The 20,034-nt window shown below is 35.7% G+C and overlaps 1 protein-coding gene across 2 annotated transcripts in view; it reads left to right on the forward strand.

Moving 5' to 3' along the window:
- The first annotated feature begins 5,679 nt into the window (after positions 1-5,679).
- EMC2 (ER membrane protein complex subunit 2) overlaps positions 5,680-20,034 on the forward strand; it is a 40,425-nt gene continuing 26,070 nt past the window's right edge. The window contains exons 1-4 of one of the 2 annotated variants that reach the window (XM_026842094.1): positions 5,680-5,824; positions 9,200-9,264; positions 13,598-13,683; positions 16,489-16,546. In XM_026842094.1, the coding sequence (XP_026697895.1) occupies positions 5,713-5,824; positions 9,200-9,264; positions 13,598-13,683; positions 16,489-16,546 (321 nt within the window). In that variant the 5' untranslated portion in view covers positions 5,680-5,712. The remainder of the gene's footprint in view (positions 5,825-9,199; positions 9,265-13,597; positions 13,684-16,488; positions 16,547-20,034) is intronic. The other variant, XM_026842095.1, reaches the window with a different exon arrangement.

Below are 20,034 nucleotides of genomic sequence, written 5' to 3' on the forward strand. Positions count from 1 at the left end.
GGGGACGGAGCGCCGTTTCCCCGGAGGCCGGCGGCAGGGCGTTCCTCCCGGCCCTGCTTCCCGACCTCTCCGGTACTGGTACGGCGCTCACCCGTGGTTGGGTCAGCAGTTCGTGTCATAGCTCACCTTTTGGAGCGCCTGAAAAGTACCTTATGCTTTCCTAAAACCTGGTGGAGGAACTCTCAGAAGCTCTGAAGTGGTATAAAAGGTTTTGAAAATCCTGCTCCCCAGGTCGTTATAGCTTTCATATCTGTTTGAACATAATGATTATTTCATATAGCATCGCTTTTTGACGTTTACCTGACATTCTCAATAGCTCTTCTCCCGTAAGTAGTACCTGTTCAAATGTAAGTTCATACAGCACCCGAGCCCATTACAGTCTCCTGTCAGGAGTAAATTAATGCTTCTCCGTACTTCTGGCTGTAAAGGGGGAACCTTTAGCTAGGTGGTCCCATACGTTACAAACATTGTACACTAGAGAAGATAATGGAGACTGAAGCTGTGTGATCGTTCTTTTTTATTTATTTACTACTAATCTGTGAAGAAATTATTGAGAAATAATTCCCTGATCATAGATTATTGGTTAGTTTGGTTTTGTGGTATGGAGATAGAAGGAACATTGCATGAGATGTATGTTAACAGATGGCAGTAAATTGCCTGTCAGAAATAGTCCCCATACTGTCTTTCTTGCGCTTTTTTTCTGTAGGATTCTGAAGCAAAACAAAGTGGAATTTGAAATATTCCATTTTCATCTAAAATTACATATATTTTAGAAAATATTTTAGCTGGGATTGAAGAAAATTGAATGATTAAGGATGAAGAGGGCTTTCTTGCAGTGTGTCTGGAGGTTGGTTTATAGGTAGTTTTGCTCTGATATTTGGTTGCATCACTGTGTTGTCATTAGACAAATTTATCACTTGGGGAGTATCTTGGTTCATTCTTTTGTATCTCTTGTGAAAAAGTATAGTGGTTGTGAAGCTCCACTTGGGTAGAGAGCAGTCAGGCCACTGTACGGGAAGAGAAGTTGTATGGAGCATTACTGGTGTTATTTATAGGCTTTTCCAGAAGTCGCTCTAAAACAGCTTGTGTAAAGAAAGAACTTCTCCAGCTTTTATTTTGCTTGAACGTACATTGTTAGAAACCCCAGAGATTTAGGGTTTCTTTCCTCCTGTTATTCTCAGGTGTCAGTCAGTGATAGGAAAGGGAAATGAGATTTTTCTTAGGATGTGTGGACTGTGGATACGTTTCTATACATTTAGCTCTAGATTGGTTCGGTTTAGAGTATTGCAGAGGTGGTGTTTTTATCTTCTAAAGGCCAGGTATAGGATGATCAAGCTTACTGCTTGTTGACTTAGCTAATTCGTACTGAGGTGGGCATCCTACGCTTTAGAAATAACGTCCATATTCTGTTTCCAAGAGTTTCGATTGACATTTGTGGCATTGGGCAAGGTGTATCATTTTGCATATGGTATGTTAAACAAGAAATTTTTGGAGACTAGCTAGGCATTTTTATCATATCGACTTGTCAGTTGATATCTTCCAGTTTATGTCCGGATAAAAGTGTTGGAGCGTAGGGGAAGATCTGTGTTGGTACAAGGGGCTTTCTCCACTTTAGAATGACAACATTTGAAAAATTCTGTACTTTTTCTCTCTATTTTAAGGGGTGCAAGATAAAGTGAAAATGGAGTTCTGCAACAGACCATGTAAAGACTCTTCTTGGAGAAGAAGGCTTTTCTCTGTTCTCCATGTATAATTTAACAGATCCCTGCTGCAATTAGGCTTTTCGTAGGTGAGGTGATACCAGCAGCGTTGTGACCTAATCCCTAGCAAAGAACTTGAACACAGTTCTAGGAATTTAATGTAGATCATGTTGAATTTGTCCAAAATGCTTAATTTCTGTGAAACCAGGTATATGGTATTCATTTGAAAGATGTCCTTCATATACTCAGTGCTTTCTGAACAAGATGGTTTTTGCTTTCATATTGCTCACAAAGATGAAACTCTGATTGGAGGTTAGGAAAGAAGAATGAGAGAAATTAAATATAGTTTGTACCTTGCTTCGCTTTTCATTCAGGTTCTTTGTCACAAAGGTGGGAGTTTAACCATGATTAAATTTTATGTTAGGTAAATGCATTGTACAGGTGGTTAGGAAAGATAACTGAAAATAACTTGTTTTCCGCTGTTGAAGCTGTTGTCTTTCTGTTTCTTTATTTTGCTGCTATATCTTGAGCTTTAAAGTGTATTTTGAAATCTGTGGAGTACAAAAACCTCTCATTTAACTTCAGTGGGCTTAGATGATCCAGACATGATTTCAGAGTTATTATAATATAGTAGTATTAAAAGAAATGCTTATATGGATATGCATTACATATTTTACAGTTTGAGATGAAGGTGATTTGTTGCTCCTTTTCTTTTGGATACTGTTGCTAATTATCCTGTTCGAAAGTGGCATTATATTTCCTGATTCCTTCATATTTATAAGAACTAGAAACTACATGGAATGACAGGGAGCCAAAATTGCAGGTCTGGCAAAGAAGCATGATGTGGTAGGTTAGCACATCAGTTGTAACTGTGCAGCTTCTTATAGGAGTCTTTTAAGCTATGTAGAACTTTATAGAGACCATTCATAAGTATTTAATATGGTTTCAGTGATACATTAAAGATGAATTTGACCTGTGAGTGGAAATATGAAAAAACCCAAATAAATTAAAAAAAAATACACCTGTATAACTTCATTTTAGGAGCAGGTTTTGGAGCACACAGTTTAGATTGCCTGGAAGAATTTGTGTGATATGCAAACAAGAAGCAGTCGTGGTAGTCAAGAACTAATAAAACAACAATTGGCTTTCACAGAAAATTCATCTGACATATTGTCAGAATTGGACAAAATAAATCAGGTTTTCTTTTCTTTCTCTACCTTGCACTGAAGCATAATAGCATTAAGATCTCAAACCCAGCTAAGATGAAGCAGTGACTTTTGGCAAGTGGTAGATGAGCTTTTTGGAAATCTTTGAATGCTGGAGCAGCAACTTTTGTTTCAGTCCATAATTCTTCACTGGATATCAAAACCAGAAAGAGAAAGGGATGCCATAGTCTCTGAACTAGATTTCTTTTAATATAAATTGAAAATAAGTGAAAAGAATATTATGTAAGATTTTTAATAGCTCATGATGATTGTTGCTTAAGTTACTTAAGTCTTCTGGATCTTTAAATTAGTATTAATATTTTCTGTATTAAAAATTGTGATGCTTAAGTAGTGGCACATTAAGTTTTTGTTACATGTTTATGTGAGACTTTTTTCAAGGACTTATTTGTAATTTTTGAAAATATGAAATGCCTTATAAGATGAATTTTAGCAGTCTGTATATGTGAGACCTTTTTCTTGCAAATATCTTTATCAGGGAACATGATACATAACAAAGAAAATCCCAAACAAATTTGAAAACTTCTATCTTTAATGTCACTAGACATTAGACTCCACTTTAATGACAAAATTGGTTCCTTCCTATGACTTAGAAACTGAATTCATATTTAGTTTGTATGGAAAGACTCTAAGAAATAGGAAACAGTAACAGTTCATCTCTATCATACACAATCTGTGTGCAGTTAAGTGTTGGTGAGGTGGTTTTGTTGTGTTCTGTGCTGCGCTTGCTTGCTTTTAGGTATTCCTAATTTTCAGTTGTAATCAAAGGGACAGATCGCTTACTCTGGACTTTATATATGAATTTATGAAATTACAGGAGGCAAAGGTGAGGTGTTGAGATTTTAGTTGAGTCCACTTTGAAAGCTGAGTTGTGGTAAGAGGCAGCATCCGCAGCGCCCAGCTGAGCTGCCTTTGCCTCTGCCTGCACCTGCAAAGCACCAGTCAGGCATCCGAGTGAGGCCGGGGGTCTGCAGACCCACAGAGAGCCGTCGCCAGGCCATTGCACACCCTGGGCGTTTAGGTAAATTTACTGAATTGGTGGATTTGTGAGGTTTTTGGTTTGATTCTTATTTTGTAAGGTGAGAGTGGGTGGAGCTGAGGTGTAGTGGAAGATTTGGTGTCTGTAAGAGAAGAACAATATGCGAATGAGCTCTAGAAAGGTAATGGTTATGGGGTCCCGGAGTGACTGCCCGTGGTAGCAGTTATATGTCACGGTAACATTTTGGAGTATGCAATGTATGTCTCCACTAAAAGGGGTAACTACCTTCATTTTATCAGGTGCTTTTAGATATCCAGGACTTTAAAACTGTGATCCAACTAAACAAGTATAAGTAATGTTAAGAGAGTTGCTTCATTTTGCTTCAGCCAAATTAACTGATGCCTTAACAGACACAAAAATAAAACACGTTATTTCTTTTGGCTTGGTGTAGACTGCTTGCATGTTTTTAGGAACATTGTGGCAAGTGTGTCTCCTCCTTTGATCTTGTAATATTTTGATTTGTATGTGCATAACTTGCTAATTTAAAAGAACCTAAGACTAAAGCAATTGTAACAAATACAGGTGACAGGAGTAATTGTAATTAAAACTAGACATTTCTGTAACAATTTTTTTTTCTTCTAAAATCCCCAGTTGCCCAACCGTATATTACATGCTGTGTGTAGATTTTGCCTCCAAGACTTAAATTATTGGCTGACTCTTCTGACAGCTTTCTTAGTAAAAAAATTCATTAAGTTTGACAACACTGTAAAAAGCCTTGCCTAAGTTTTATTGCAGTTTTTAGCATTTTCTTTCTTCTACCTTTTACTTAAAATTCATTAAACTAACAAGCCTCTCGATAGGTTCACATTAATGAGAACATTATTTTTTCTTTGTTTTCGGTCATCAGCTGATATACTGTTCTCTGAAGTTTTTTTCCTTTGCTGTAAATGCTGTACTTGGGTGATCAACGGTAGCTATACATTCTGTTAATACATAATTGAGACACTATTCCATTTGGAATCACACTGGAGTGGAGGCATTGATAATTTCCAAGTAAATGAGTGGGTAGAAATCAGACAGCTTATTTATTTTTATGTGTTTTAACTTGTCAGCTTTTGTGAATGTTTGTGTTCTCTCACATTCTTGCTGTCTAACTTTGAATTTCCAGGGACCACGATGTGTCTACAACCATTTAACTATATATAAAATCACATTCTTAGCATTTTCCTGATCCAGAGGATAAATAAAACCTAGGCTAGGTAGTGCTCTCTAGCTGACTTCATGAGTATGCCTGCTTTCTTGGAGATCTGATCCATAGTAAATGTACTCTTGAAACAAAAATCCTAACGCTAAAATAAACCATCTTTTCTGTCTTACCTAGATAGTGATAATTTTTATACCTTTGGACACTTCTCTGGTATAGAAAGCCTTCGCTTCCATGTCTACCTTTTTAGCAGCTTCTTTCCATAGGATCGTGTAGATTCTTTTCAGAGTGAAAGTTCACAGCATTTTGCTTGCAATGACAAATGTGAGCAGGTATAAGGGCTTTTTTACTGCATATGTTACTAACCTGAGAGTGGGTAAACTTAGAAGCCGAATCAACTGAATGAGAGCATGGTTTGTGTGATATGGTTTCAGAGGTCTAGTACACCTATCTGTTCTCTAGGAGTTCTCTTATGTTAGTAGAAGTCACATTTTTAGATCTGTTGGTCTCTAAACTAATTCTTCATATTTTCCAGAAATAAAATTCCTTTACTATCTGGAAACCTTAATATTTTTTTTCTTTTTTAACTCCTCTTTGCCCCCAGATATGCGTGATAAAATGAGGAAATGGAGGGAAGAAAACTACCGAAACAGTGAACAGATAGTGGATGTTGGAGAAGAGTTAATTAATGAATATGCATCTAAACTTGGAGATGATAGTAAGTAAACAGTAATTATTTTTAGAACTTCCATTGTCTGTTTTTGTTTTTTTCTTTTCAACCTCTGTTTTATATGTCTGTGTTGCCTTCTGTATCTGCTGATGTTGATGAAATATGTATTACTTTCTTAGTGTAATAGGCTTCCAGAATTCCTAGATTCATTTCTTTCCCAAATATGGGCTGCAGCGGAAAACAGATGGAAAAATTACCTAATAGAACTGTTAGTTTGCTATATTAGTAGTTAGACCATTATGTGAAAACTCAGTGAAAATATCTAGCTGTCATTTGAGTGATTCTGTGTTCTTCAACATTGCGGCAAAAATAGAAAAGTATATTTTTACAACAGAGAAGGCTATTCCTTAATCGAGTCATACATACTACAGGAATTAATATTAAGGCTGGTTTTATTATAACATTTAATTTGTGATATTACAGTTGACGGTAAATCTAGGCTTCTACTGTCCATTTATCCATTAAATTACTATTTTCAGGGGATTTTAACTATTTTACACTAATTTCAGTAGACAGAAGCTTGGATATAACTTTCTCACTAAAAGAGAATTGTTTAGAAACATGCACAGTACAGTAGAACTCTTTACTGTAAGCATAAAATAAAGCAAATTATAAAAATAAAATGAAGTATAACAAAGTGCTATCAAGATTGTATAGGTTTGCATATTAATCTCACACAGGTTTTTATTTTAATGCTCATTTTTCTTTCTTCTTTTTCCCTTTTTTATAATTCAGGTGATTTAGCACAGACATTCTTTAATGCATTACTCATGTAGTTACTCCATTTTATTAACTGCTGTTGTATAGTCAGAAGTGGATTTTAGCAACCACAGTAGTGCATTATATTTACAAATAAAAGTTACATTATTCCATAGGATTAACTTTGTTCAGCTTTAGTAAGTAAACTTTAATTTCAAATACCTAACTTCATACAGTGTTCCAGGTATTAAAATCCATATAGTCATTTCAGAAAGACACTTTGCCTCTTTTTCTTGTCAGGTGAGGAATCTTTTGATGCTGGGTTTGGGGTTTGGCAGGTGAAATTTGTTTTATATTGATGCTTTTCTCTGGTTCTGACTTGCACCCTCCAAGCTGTAGTTCTGCTCTGGAGTTCTTTCTGTTGTAAGGAACTTGGCCACTACAAATGTTGTACTTTTGTGGGTATAAATACATGGATAATATACCCGAAGTACCATGTATTGAAGACACCTCTGTGCGTAGCAGTAAGTCGTGAAGAGTGTTTGGAGAATCAGTGCCTGAAGAAGATACTGCACTGTGAGGGGGTCTTGCACTGTGAAAAATAGGCTTGTTTTCAGACTGCATGAGTAGTCTTAATACACCCACCTGTAAGAGAGTTGTGGGAGGTTCCCTCTGCTGTAGTAGAACTTGGAGAATTAACCCTGATTTTACTTTCTTCTTACCATGTTACTAGTAATTTATGAGAATTGTATTTAAGTAAGAAGTTGTTGAGGAGCTTGATAATCCTCTCAGATCTTACTGATGCTTTTCTGAAACACAGCTCTCGGTAATACAGGCTCAGACATTCCTTTCTTGTCAGTGTTGAGTTTGTCCTTCTTTTCAAAATACAGGTATTTTATTCTTTCATAAACATGACATTCAGGATTCGTTAGATAAATTAGCTGCAATGTTCCTGAGGTTCTTCGCCAGTCCATAAAAGTATCTGGAATCTGTTTGCATATTTGCATTCTGTTTATTTTTTTAAAAAAAGTATCAGCATGGCAACTGTATACAATTTTAAAAGCAAACAAACAAAACCCACCAACAAAAACCCAAACACCTACAGTAGACCTAGAATTCTTTCTTGGGTAGCAGCCATGGAAGGTGAATGAGTTGGATGTTATGGATGTTAGTCTTGTTGCTTCATGTGTTTTCAATATCTGGATACTATGTTGGCTGATTTCAGAATGCATATAGAAGGGAAAATAATGAATGCAATGGGGTAGATTATCTGGGTATCTCTGTAACCTGCCTTCTCAGGCAGAAGACACCCAGTGTAATTGGGGGAAAAAAATTACCATTATTAGAGTTTTTAAAAATAACTTACTGAGAATTCAGTCTAGGGGGTTAGGCTACTATTATCCACATCATAATTTTAATGAAAATTTGAGATTTTCTTATAGACAATCAGTAGTTCAAAGCTATAGAGTTGGACTTCAGAGTAGAGGAATAAGACCTTTGGCTTCTTTTGTTGGGTTTTTTAAGCTTGAACAGGAAAGCCCTAATACAGATTTAAAAAACCACATCCCTCTGGACTGGTTACTTGGTTCTCTTACAAATGTTCTTTTGCCTTAATACCTGACACTAACCTGTGCTAGGGTTAGAGTATCAAACTAGAGGTTTGATCGAGTGAGGAGAGCCATTTCACAAACTACAAAAGTACCTTATTATTGTGTTTAGAACTTTTTTGAAAAAATACATAATTTTTATCATGGGTATATATTATCTGTATTTTGCCTGTACTTATGTATTTTTACATTCATGGAAAAATTTACACATTATATAATAAAATAGAATATATGTCTTACAGATAGTTCCAGTGGGGAAGAGGGGTTACAGGCAAGTTAATGCCTGTTTCTCTTTTGTACTTAGAAAGAAATAATATTTTCTTTAATAACTAGTGGAAATTCATATTTTAGAAACTTTTTAATGGGGCCTTTGTTATTTTATTTGTTTGGATTTATTTTATAATTTTATTTTGGAAGACATTGCTTCTGTTTCAGTTCTGTGAAATAACTGAGTTGCACCTGATTGTATTTACATTAGTTCAAAACACTTAGTACTTCTAATATTTGCGTTACATGTTCCACTTTACCATAACCTCCCTTTTGTGCAGCTTGTGTAGCTACATTTTTAAGTTCTTTATGTTGAAGAACTTGGTAGGCCTAGAACGGAAATAATGTGATCTGTCAGTGATTTAGAGAAATTGTTAACTCCAGGAAGAAGGCAACATTTGTAGGACTTTCGGCAATGAAACAGTTAAGGGGAATTTGTTTTCTTTCTAGTCCAAGTGGCTGTTCCCCAGGTTTGATCAGAGAGCAAGTCCTAATGGGGATCTGCTTATAATAGCTGCAGTCTTCTGTTAGGAAGAGGAGAGAATTAGAGCTTTTTAGCCTTTCAAGATGTCAAAAGCTACTTTGTTACTAAAAGCAATAAAATTGCTTAAATGCATTTTTAATTAATTCCAGCAGTTTTTTAAAATGGCCCTGTTTCAGTACTGATCCACAGGAGTAGAAGGGAAAAAAATATATGGACAATTCATTAATCTTATTTACATTGTAGGTGTTTCCCATTATATATATATATATAAAAAAAATCTACATTTAATGTCTCTTTTGTGTCCAGTTTGGATAATATATGAACAGGTGATGATTGCTGCCCTGGACTGCAGTCGAGATGATTTGGCATTGGTAAGTTTTCAAGCTGACTTTTCCCTTAAACCTTAAATTTTCTTCCTGGGTGTCTCTTCCAGATAGTTCTTTGGACAGTTATAGGATATTCTGAACTCCATAGCTAGGACTTGTAGAATATCTATCGAGAAATACACTGCTGGGAAGAAACTGCCTCCACCCACCTTCTCTAATGTGTAACTTTTGTTTAGACAGATCATGTCTCTTCCAATAGCCATGAAAATATTTACAGCTACTCTGGTGTGGGCTAAATGTCAAGAATAATATTGAAGTTGCCATATTTTACAGAGACTGTGTGTTTATTGAAAACCTCTCAAATTATATTGGTTTTTTGAACATTTTGAGGTAAAATGTCCTGTCATATTATATGTCATGTTGTCTATCATCAAATAAAGTCATTGACATGTTGGAGCAAGTCTTCAAGATGAATAAGGAGCTGGATGCATAATGTATAAGGAAAGGCTGGGAGGTGGGTCTGGGTCTGGGTTTACTAAGTCTTGAGAAAGCTGAGAAGGGTTTTTATTGCTATTTTTGTACTAATGGGAAGGTATAAAGAAGGTGAAGACAGATTTTTGTAGATGTGCAACAAAAGACATACAATGTGAGAGACCTAAGCTGCAACAAAGGAAATTCTAATTAGGTATTAGGAAAAAAATTTTAACAGTGAGGTTAGTGAACATTTGGAACAAGTGGCACAGAGAAGGTATGGAATCTGCTTTGGAAATGCTCAGAAATGGATTGGGACATGGCCCTGCACTGACTTGGTAGCTGGCTCTGTTTTGAGTGGGGATTTGGAGCAGGTAACCTCAAAAGGCCCCTTGCAATACAAATTATTCAGTGATTCTTGATAAAAATATTTTTAATGGATAGTTGGGTTTAGTCAATTTGTATGCAAATTTATTTGAATTATACAAATAACAATTTAGATGAGTTTATTTAGAACTGTAACACCTGTTCAGTAGGTTAAAAATGAAAAAGCACTGAAACAAACAAAAACCCCATCGAAGTTTAGCTAATCCTCTAAAGGCAGCAACTGAAGAAGGCAAAAGTGTGTTTTGCAGGCAAATTTTTATGATCTTTTCATCCCTCCTTCACAAAACCCTGGGAAAAAAACGTGAGCTTGTTTTATGCCCTGAAAGCCAGCAAGCTTGAATTTATTCTGAGAAAAAAGATATTTTCAGGAGTTCAGGTCTTTCATGGGGATTACTCTTTCAGTGCCTTGTTCTCTGTCAGATGGCAAAATACCCCATAAAATCTTTGAGCTTCATATGATGTCATCTGGGTGAAACTTAATGGTCTGTGATATACAAGGGGTCAGACTAGAGGATGTAGTTGGGAGAAGGGCAATTTGAACGTTGGCAGAACTAGACAAGTTTATCTTGCATCCCATAAGTATATGGTAAAATGGAGTACACTGGAAAATACAGCACAACACGCTGAACTTGTCATGAACCCACTGAACTTCCCTTTCTTTTGTTCCTCAGAAGAAAATGCTGTTGTAGTATAGCTGTCTGTTTAAACAAAACCAAATAGATTTACTGTTTGAATAAGTATATTTCTGTGTTATGATTTATATCTAAAACAAGTTTTGGTCTTTATTTTCAGGGTCTTTTTAGGCAGACTTTCACAAAATTGTTGAGGGAGCCAGTGTTGAAAGATCAGTTCTGAAACACTATTTATTTTTGCTAACCCTGGCAGGGATTTTAAATTTCAGTTTCTGTGCCCTCTAAGGAATATTGCTTGAGATGAGGGAGTGCAACATTTTATAAGCGGCTCAGAAAGGAGGTTAAAAGCTTAGAGGGAAACTTAATTGTTTTTTTTGGTTTGGTGGTGGTTTTTTTGGTTGTTTTTTGTTTTTTTTTTAATCCGATTGTTTTATAATAAAGAAGTAGTTAGTTCAAACAACAGCAAGTTTTGGCTTTTTGCTGCAGTTGTAGCCCCAAGGTAGACAAACAGCTTTGGAACTTCTGTTTTTAGCAGTGAGCTTTTGATAGCTGTGATGCATATTGCTTAGGGGGATAGGACTCATCTGCTCCAAATAAGGAGTCTGAGGTGGTTTTCAGAGCCATTATTCTGACTTTTGTTTTTTCTTTTTCTTTCCTCTTTCTATTACTGTTGTCCTCTCTGTCCTGCACAAAATGACTGTGGGTAACGCATGACCTTACTGCAATCAGCCAGTTCTTTCATGTGCGTGTTTTAGTGAAGTCACCGACTGTTGGCAGGCAGTTATACTACCAGTGTTTTACATGCTGAAGTCCGGGTTTATATTTCTTTGCCTTTGTTAGACCTTTAAAATTAAAACCTGTGTGATTAAAAAGTCAGCAAGCAAATTAACTGCAAATTAAAGTTTCACATACAGATGAGATTTGCCATTGTAACTGCTGAGTTTCTGAGACAATCTAGAAAGTAGATTATTGACATAGTGCAGAGCCATTCCTCAGTAGCACAAATGATTATGGGGATTACAGGTTAAATTTAAAAAGAGAACATTGAGTGCTGCTGAGTGCAGAACATTTTGAAGATATGGCTGGTGTAGTTTATTCATGTACTTTTTTCAAAAGAGTTGCAGTGAGTTGTTCATGACTCTCACAACTTTTCATGTCACTTTGTTGTGACATGATGTCTTAATCTACAGGTTTTTTTACCCTTGTGAGTGATGTATTCGGTTGAATGCTTGTGTAATCAGACCTAGTGTGAACAGTTCTGGTCTTGTAGTACTCCTGCACTTCAGTGTGACTTCATCAGCTTTTTTTATATTGTTGGTGGGGTTCTTCTAGGTGTAAAAGTCCATCTGTAGATTGTGGAATTTAGTATTAGTGCAAATGTTACAATTTTTGCCATTTAAAAATTTTAGTGGAGAAAATCAGTGTATGTTTTTATACTGAAAATCACTGACCTTTGGGATTCCCAGATCACTGAGCCACAGGTGGATTTAATGTCTGCAAAAGTTCTTTTTAAAATCTAGAAGGTTGTTTGGATTGTAAAAGCTGGAATGAAACTACTTTTCTGTCGTTTTATGTAAATTTTCCTGTCTCTTAAGAACATGTGTTCAGTTATGTAACATGCTGCTAAGTACATGTAGTTTTTCATGACAGTTTTTTGTCCAGAGTAGCAGCAGTTCACCCATACATCACTCAGTGCCATTAAACTTTCTGTACTAACCCTGAGTCTTGTTATATGAAATTGCGCTGTTGAGATCTTGGTTCATTGGGAACTAACATGATAATGATGAAAATATTCTGTGCTTACTTGAGGCTCAGAATTACTTCTTTGAATACTCTTTCCTTTCTCTCTTCCTTCTCTGTTTTTTTGCATATGGAGAGATGTGAATATTTCTCTTTGCTGTGCTCTAGCAACCTGTTTATCTACAGAGACAGAGAGGGAACCTAACTAATTTTCACTGATTTGTTTCCTTTGCCCAGTGGATGTGATGAGATGGAACAGATTATGTAGGTAGGCCTTTGCTAGGTATGAAGAACAAGTTTATAAACTGAGTTGTATAAAATAAATGCCTGAAAAAGGAGGATTCCGTATGAAGCTTTTAATGTGATTCAAACCACTAGTCTTTTTGAGAGCCTGGGAGCTGTCCTGCGCCGCACTATAATGAGTCAGTTACAAATTTTGCAGTGCTATCTAGCCACATTCATGACATGGTTAGTTTGCTCTGGAGAAGTTGTGACTCAATCTCTCTACCAAACTTTTTTTTGCTAATCCAGAGAAATCTGCCTGTGATGAATTTCTTTTATCCAGCCCAGGTGTCTCACTGATTTCAGAGTTAGAAGCTATGCCTGTTCTGTCAGCAGGCTCAACCCAGGCCAGTGGCAAACATTTTCTTTGGATTTCAATTTTTATTTTAAAAATAAATACAGAGCATAGTATTAGCATAGTTTATTCCATTGTAAGAAATCCATTTATTAAAGAGCTATCACATAAGCTCTTACCATCTTTATTTTGGTTTTTTACTGTCTTGTGTTACTAATGAGGCAACTAAGTAGCCTTCAAGTTTTAATAGTATCAGAAGTGTTTTAGCAGGTGAGTTTAATTTTCTGGACAAATAACTCTTTCCAAGAAGGCCTGACTATCTAATGACCTGTATGGAAAATTTTTCTTAGAATTTGTCTTCTAACAGACAAAGCTGCAGTTTCTGAGATCTCTTTATGGGTACATGTTATTGGTTATTTAAAAAATTTGTATTTGCTTTTACTTAGAAGTGCCATTTCAGATCATTGAACTCATCATCATCCAAAGGCTGCTTTTTGGTTTGTTTTGTTTTCTTCCAGCTTCCATGTAGATAATTATATTCACAATAGTATTTTTGGTTTTATTTGTATAGTTTTGTCTTCAGGAGCTAAGGCGTCAGTTTCCTGGGAGCCACAGAGTTAAAAGATTAACTGGAATGAGATTTGAAGCTATGGAAAGGTAAAACCGGAGTTTAAAAAACATGTACTTTCTGTCAGGAAAGGTGCTTGCTATTTCTTAAAAAGGATCTCAGGCACTATGAAAACACAGTGGAGCAATGCTGTGTAGTTTCTTTATAGAAAATAATTATGTGCATGATCATATTATAATGTTTAGACACTTATTACATTTTTGCATGTATTGCATGTGTTACATTTTTTCAGTTTCCCATCATACTTAATAGATTAAAAAGATCTCTTAACTCCACAGCATAAGTTATTATACAGTAAAACACTAGGCACTTTTTAAACAAAGTCTCAGAGGTATACGTTTCATCTCACAGAGCTAGAGTAGCATGTGAAAATCAGTACCAGCATTTTTTTGCCTTTGTTGTTCTTCTGTGCTCCTAATTACTGCAGGATGTAGCTCTTTTCCCTTGTTTTCTGAGTGTGGATAAATTGAGTAGAGCTTTAGAAGGATTAAATCTATAGAGTTAGCTATAGAAACAACTCAAAAATGCATGTGGAATAGAATGGCAAAACCTTTTAAAATGACCTACAGAAGTGTTATAACAAACTAAATTTAACAGGAATTATTAAAATAATGAACAGCTTAAAACCTCACAGTTTTTCATGAGGAAATGACCTCAGGGCTTGAGGTTGATATTTATTGCCTCCCTTTCTCCTTTGGATATATTTTTGATAACAACATTCTGTTCTAATGCACTTGTCTTGAGTGTTGAGAAGTACTTCCATCTTCCAGAGCCTTTGAATGGTAGCAAATCTATTCCATGCCACATTTTGCATACAGATTTGGTGAGATTTGGAACTTCTGGGTGATCTTTATATGAAGGAATTGGAACTTAGAAGTAAACCCCTAAATACCTTTTTTAAAAATGTATTTATTAAGCAGATGTTGTTCATCCATTGCATCCTTGCAAAATTATCTTTTAAAATGTTACTCAGTATGAGCCACCAATGAATGCTCGTTGCTTGGACTAAGAAGTGAATAACTAGATTCCACAACCACAGGAGCACTCTCAGGCCAACTAGATGTTCCATGTTTCACACTCACTTTATATCAAATACACATTTATGAACAGTTTCCATTAAACTTAGCTCTCTTTATGTCTTCATTTGATGTAGCATAGGAAAACAGTGAGAGAATGACAGCAGATATCTCCCCTTCCCAAAACCTATTCAGAAGTGTAAAAGATCATAATTCTGTTCAGGCTAATGTGATTACATCAAAGATGTTATTGCATGGGAACAGATCTTTGTGGGATATGACTGGAGCACAAAAATTATGTGTTGTTTAGCAGTGAAGTGAGATTGAGCCCCAGTTTTCCAAAACTGCTCATAAAAATTCTTGACGAACTGTCAGGTTAGATTATTCAGATTGGAATATCAGGGGAACAAAAGCTGAGGTTTTGTCTTCATAGATTTTCTCCAGAAGTCAGAGGAGAAAGAGGCTTCAGCTCTGGGTTGTCTTGAACAGGAACCCATCTGCTGGTGCTCTGAGCCGTGTCCTGGAGAAGTCTGTGTCTCTCCACTGACGATAAATGAAGCCTAGGCAGACTTAGGCTGGAGGGATCACATTTTCAATTGAAGAAATTAGCTTCTTGTTAAATTCTGAGTGACTTCTGGGTGTGTTGATAAGATCCTTCCTTCCCCATCAGGAAGAGGAAACAGTGAAGAACATTCCTGTAGATCTTTGCTAATGAAAAGAACAATACTCTGGAACTTCACCCTCTAAAATGGGGTTATGGCCATCATGTTCAGTCTTAGAAAACACATTGGATAAAGTAACAACTAACAGGGAACATGAATACAGCATTTTACATCATATCTGCTCAAGCCTGTAGCTGTCACCTTCTACTTGTTTCTGCTTTTGTACTTCATTTCATGTTTGTTCTCATACCTTGTGGTAACTGGACTGGATAGCTGAGCTATGTTAATGTCAGCAGTGCTTAGGGAACATTGAGAGTATGTAAACGGGTGTCCAAGATGAGAAGGGGATGTGTAGCATCAAAATCAGTCAGCAATACCTCTGAAAAACTATGTGTCAAACTATACATGAAGACACAAAGTATGCTCTAGTTATGTGGTGATAGCATAACAGCTGTGTAGTCAAATGTGTTTTGAATTGAATTATTTCATTTGTCCAGTTTGGGTCATGTACACAGCTGGCTGAACATACAGATCTGTTTCCCAGAAGGTTTAAAGCATTTATAGCAGCTGGAATAACCTTTTTTGAGCATACTTCAAATAGCAGAATTAATTAATAAAACCTATGTTGTGATGGTGGAAAACATCTTCTTTCATTTATGGTATAGTCTAGGGGTGGGCTCTTGTGTAAATCCCCCCAGTTTACTGTATGCAGCTGCTTATACTTTTATAAAAACAGAAGAAACTTACATGAAGTTTTAAATTACAACAGTGAAGTGAAAAATCATTATTTTGAATGGTCTTTCAAATTTTGGGGTTTCTGTTTCTTGGGAGAGGTGGAAGGGAGATTTGGGATATGATGATTGGAACTATTGGGTATACAAAAAGAGAGAACATACAAAAATGAAAAATTCAGTGTGAAATATGTTAGTTGCTGCTGAAACAGTATTTCATGAAGCAATTACTGTGTAATTTTTTCACTTGGTGACATAAAATACTGCTATTCATATTAGCACTCACTTGATATTTTGTATTAATATAGTTTGCTTAAATATATTTGGTATAAAAATGCAGGAAGGTTATTAACTGTTGCAAGGTCAGTCAGAAAGTCAGGAGTTTCTGTTTTAGCATAATTAATACAAATTATTTCTTTGAACAGGTATGATGATGCTATCCAGTTATACGATAGAATTTTACAAGAGGATTCAACTAACACAGTAAGTTTAAAAGATTTTTCTGAACTGCAGTGGTTTGTTGTTTGAAATTGTGATAACATTTTGTGGGTTTCACTGTGGAAAAATGTGTATCTGTATTACTGTAATTGTTTCCTTTAGTTACCAAGTATAATAACCTACGTTGCCTTCATTAGAACAAATGAGATTCATTTCATGATAAGGTGTGTTGTAATACTTGCTTAATCATTGTATGTAGAAGAGAGCATCTTAGTAGGGTTTAGATTGGGTCTTTCAGTTTTTACATTTGCCCTGAATGTTCAGTATTTAAAGGACCAATGTAGTCTGCCATGTGTCTTCTGTCTTCCTAATGCTTAATCTTACTTAAAGATTAAGTATGAATACACTCAGGTAATGCTTGAATAGCGGTTATTTCGATTTATTGTCTGAGACATTTTACTAGCTTTTGAATCAAAATACTATAAAGCTTGCCAATCATAAAAAGTAAAATCTGAGACACTGTACTTTCAAGCATTTTTTTTGAATACTTGTGTAAACCACCTTGAGCTATTAGGTGCCAAAATGAAAGTCTAGGGAAACTTGTAGCAATACATTTTCAAGCATTTTTTTCCACAAGGATAAAACTAGAAACATGAAGAAACTATGGAGTTCAAAATTTTTACATCATGTTACAAAGTCAGTTAATTATTAATCATTGTTTGAGGGTATATATTTGTCTGTGTTACTTGGTTTCAAGGAACTGGTTCTCTTTATTGGGTAAACTTCTATGTAAATGTAATGCTTGGGCTATTGCAGATGTTTTGGCAGTTTTGTATAAACATTCTTCGGTGCGTTTTGAACCTCTGCCTTTCTCCAGTCAGCTTATTTGATGTGGTCTGCCATTCAGGAGGGGAAGACCCACAGAAACACAGATAACTGGGGGGTATCTAGGATCTACCAGAGCTCGATATAGATAAAGTGCCATAATTTCAACCAAGTAAACCATTAAAAACCCCCCCACAAAACAAATTTAAAATAAATCCATCAACTCAACAACCAAAAAACCACCTAAAACCACCGAACCAGAAAGTTACTTTCAAGGCAGCACATGTTCAAACATTAATAGCAAGTCAAGCATTTGGATGACAGTGGTAGGTTAAAGTCTGTGTCTTTCAGCAGTGATAGAACTTATATTTTGTGTGCAACAGTTGAAGGAACTGTTTCAGTTGATCACTTATTTTTTGCTCTCCCTAGAGCAGTACTACTTGAACTATGTTCTACAAGACAGATGTAGCTCATCTGCAGTTGTCCTTTGAAAGTCTATAGTGCTTTCTGAGTAGAAGAGCACAAGGTGCATAGCTGTCTGCAGTAAATGTTGATGGATTTTATCAGTGTATGGCCTAAAGTGTTTCAGAGGCAGTAAGTGTTCAAAGTGATGTTAAAACAAGATGGAACCTATCTACAGTGAAACCACAAGAATAAGTCATCTCAGTGCATGTTTTATGACCTTTTGCTGAAGCCAGTGGAAAAAGGAAACACCATATTACAATGACTTCTGTTGACCTCAGATCTTTGAACTGTGCATTTTTGTCAGTTTTACTCTTCAGCTGACTCAACATGGCTAACGTCATCTGAGTGGTTTTGCTGGATAGTTTTATAGAACAAAACGATATATTGAAATAAGTAATATGCATAACTGTTACCTAATTTGGATTCTAAATCATAACAAAATCATAAAGATCCATAAAATGGTAATATTTAAGAGTGTAAGATGTAAATATTAGAACAGCTGCATGATCTATTGGATTTCTTAAAATCTGAGAACAGAAGTGAAGTGTTAAATGCAAAGCAAAAGTTCCTTGCTATATAACTATAGAATAGGTTGGCTAAGCCTTGTATGTGAAGAGTGAAAGTAAAATAGATAGTTTTCATAACTTGTCATGTGCAGATTTCTTTGTGTCTTTACCTGTTAATTATTTTCATGCACACATGTGGGTGCTGTAGGAAAATAAATATTTCAAGATTTTAGAAAAGAAACTGTTGCTGAGTTTGTCTTGGCACCTTGCTTATAGCAATTTCTTCTGGTTTGCTGACACATGGAGTTGCTTATATACATTAAACGTTTTGGCAAGTGCTGTAAGTAAAACAGACATTTGTTCACACGAATCATATAAAAATCATACCTTGCATCGACTGACAGTTTCAAATAGAAATATGGAAAAATCTTTTCCAAATATTTACTTATTTTAGACACCTAGCAGACTTTTTCATTTTGAAAAGTGAACTTGGAACTCAAATTATGTAATGGACATTTACAATTTGGGATGAGATCTTGTTACACACAAACCTCAGAAATCCAGATAACACTAATTATTTTATTTAATTTCTTAGGAATGAATTTAAAGTACACTGTTTTTAAAAGATGATAATCTCTCAATGTTTAATCTCACTATTAAATTACTTGCTGAAAAAGATGACTCATTTGACAGTGGAGCAATGTTAATGTCACTTTGGAGGTTGTGTTTAATTCTTTCAAAGTGTGTAGGCATAGAGTAGTAGTATCCCTTCTGTACAGACTTTAATGAAGGAAATGTAAATCCTGTGAAAAGCACAACTTGTGTGCATTTTAATAGCATAAAAATGGGAACATTTTCCATTCTTCTCCATTTTGGTTGAAATGAAGGCTTATTAGAGTTGTAGCTGACAGATTACTCTGTTATTAAGGCTGCATAACATTTTCCATTGTAGGGACTTTTTTCATATAAATTTAATGTAGTATCTAATTGAAGATCTTTATACTGGTGCCAATCAGTAGCTGAGTTGTTTGTAGATCTTCAGATAAAATCTTCAGTCTGTTTCTTAGAACAAAATAAGGAGACATTGTTTTTTTAGCAGGATTGGTAGAAAGGACTTTGTTGTTGTTTTTGCTGTTAATGTATTTCATTGAGAAATCCTCATCCTGCTCTGTTTTGTTGGGAAGCCTTGGATACTAACAGGAAAAGAGCTTTTGGTAGAATGCAGCTTTTATTATACTATGAGAAAAACAACCAAGCTGTCTAAGTTACAGACATTTGAAAATCTTAGCTTCATGTTCTCAGTAGAGACTGCTGGAATTTTTATTAAATACATCTTCTTAAAATCCCATTTGTGTTGAGTGTGATCAGGATACTGAGACTAAACTAAGCACGACTTTCTTGCAGTTGCTCATCATGGCTGTAGGGATGTGGGAAAGGGGCAGAAAGTAGGGAGACTCAATTCTTTTCTGAGTTGCACACAGGTGATGAGCAGAAGGGAAAATAGATCCAGAAGGAAATGAGTCAAAAGAGAAGCAAGTAGAACTGTGAGGATCAAAAGAGAGAGGGACAGGTAATGAGAGATTAGGAGGTTAGTTAACAGGAGAGGTCAGGTCAGATGTAGTGTAACAGATGATTTGAAGGCTGGGTAGGAGATCAGAACAGAAGGATTTGTATCAAAATTTAAGTCTTGGGTGCTGCTTTTTTTCTCTTTCCCTCTGCTCCCTCTCCCTCCCCCCC

The sequence above is a fragment of the Athene cunicularia genome (genome assembly GCF_003259725.1).
Source record: "Athene cunicularia isolate RWA chromosome 2 unlocalized genomic scaffold, athCun1 chr2_part1, whole genome shotgun sequence".
Lineage (NCBI taxonomy): Eukaryota > Metazoa > Chordata > Aves > Strigiformes > Strigidae > Athene > Athene cunicularia.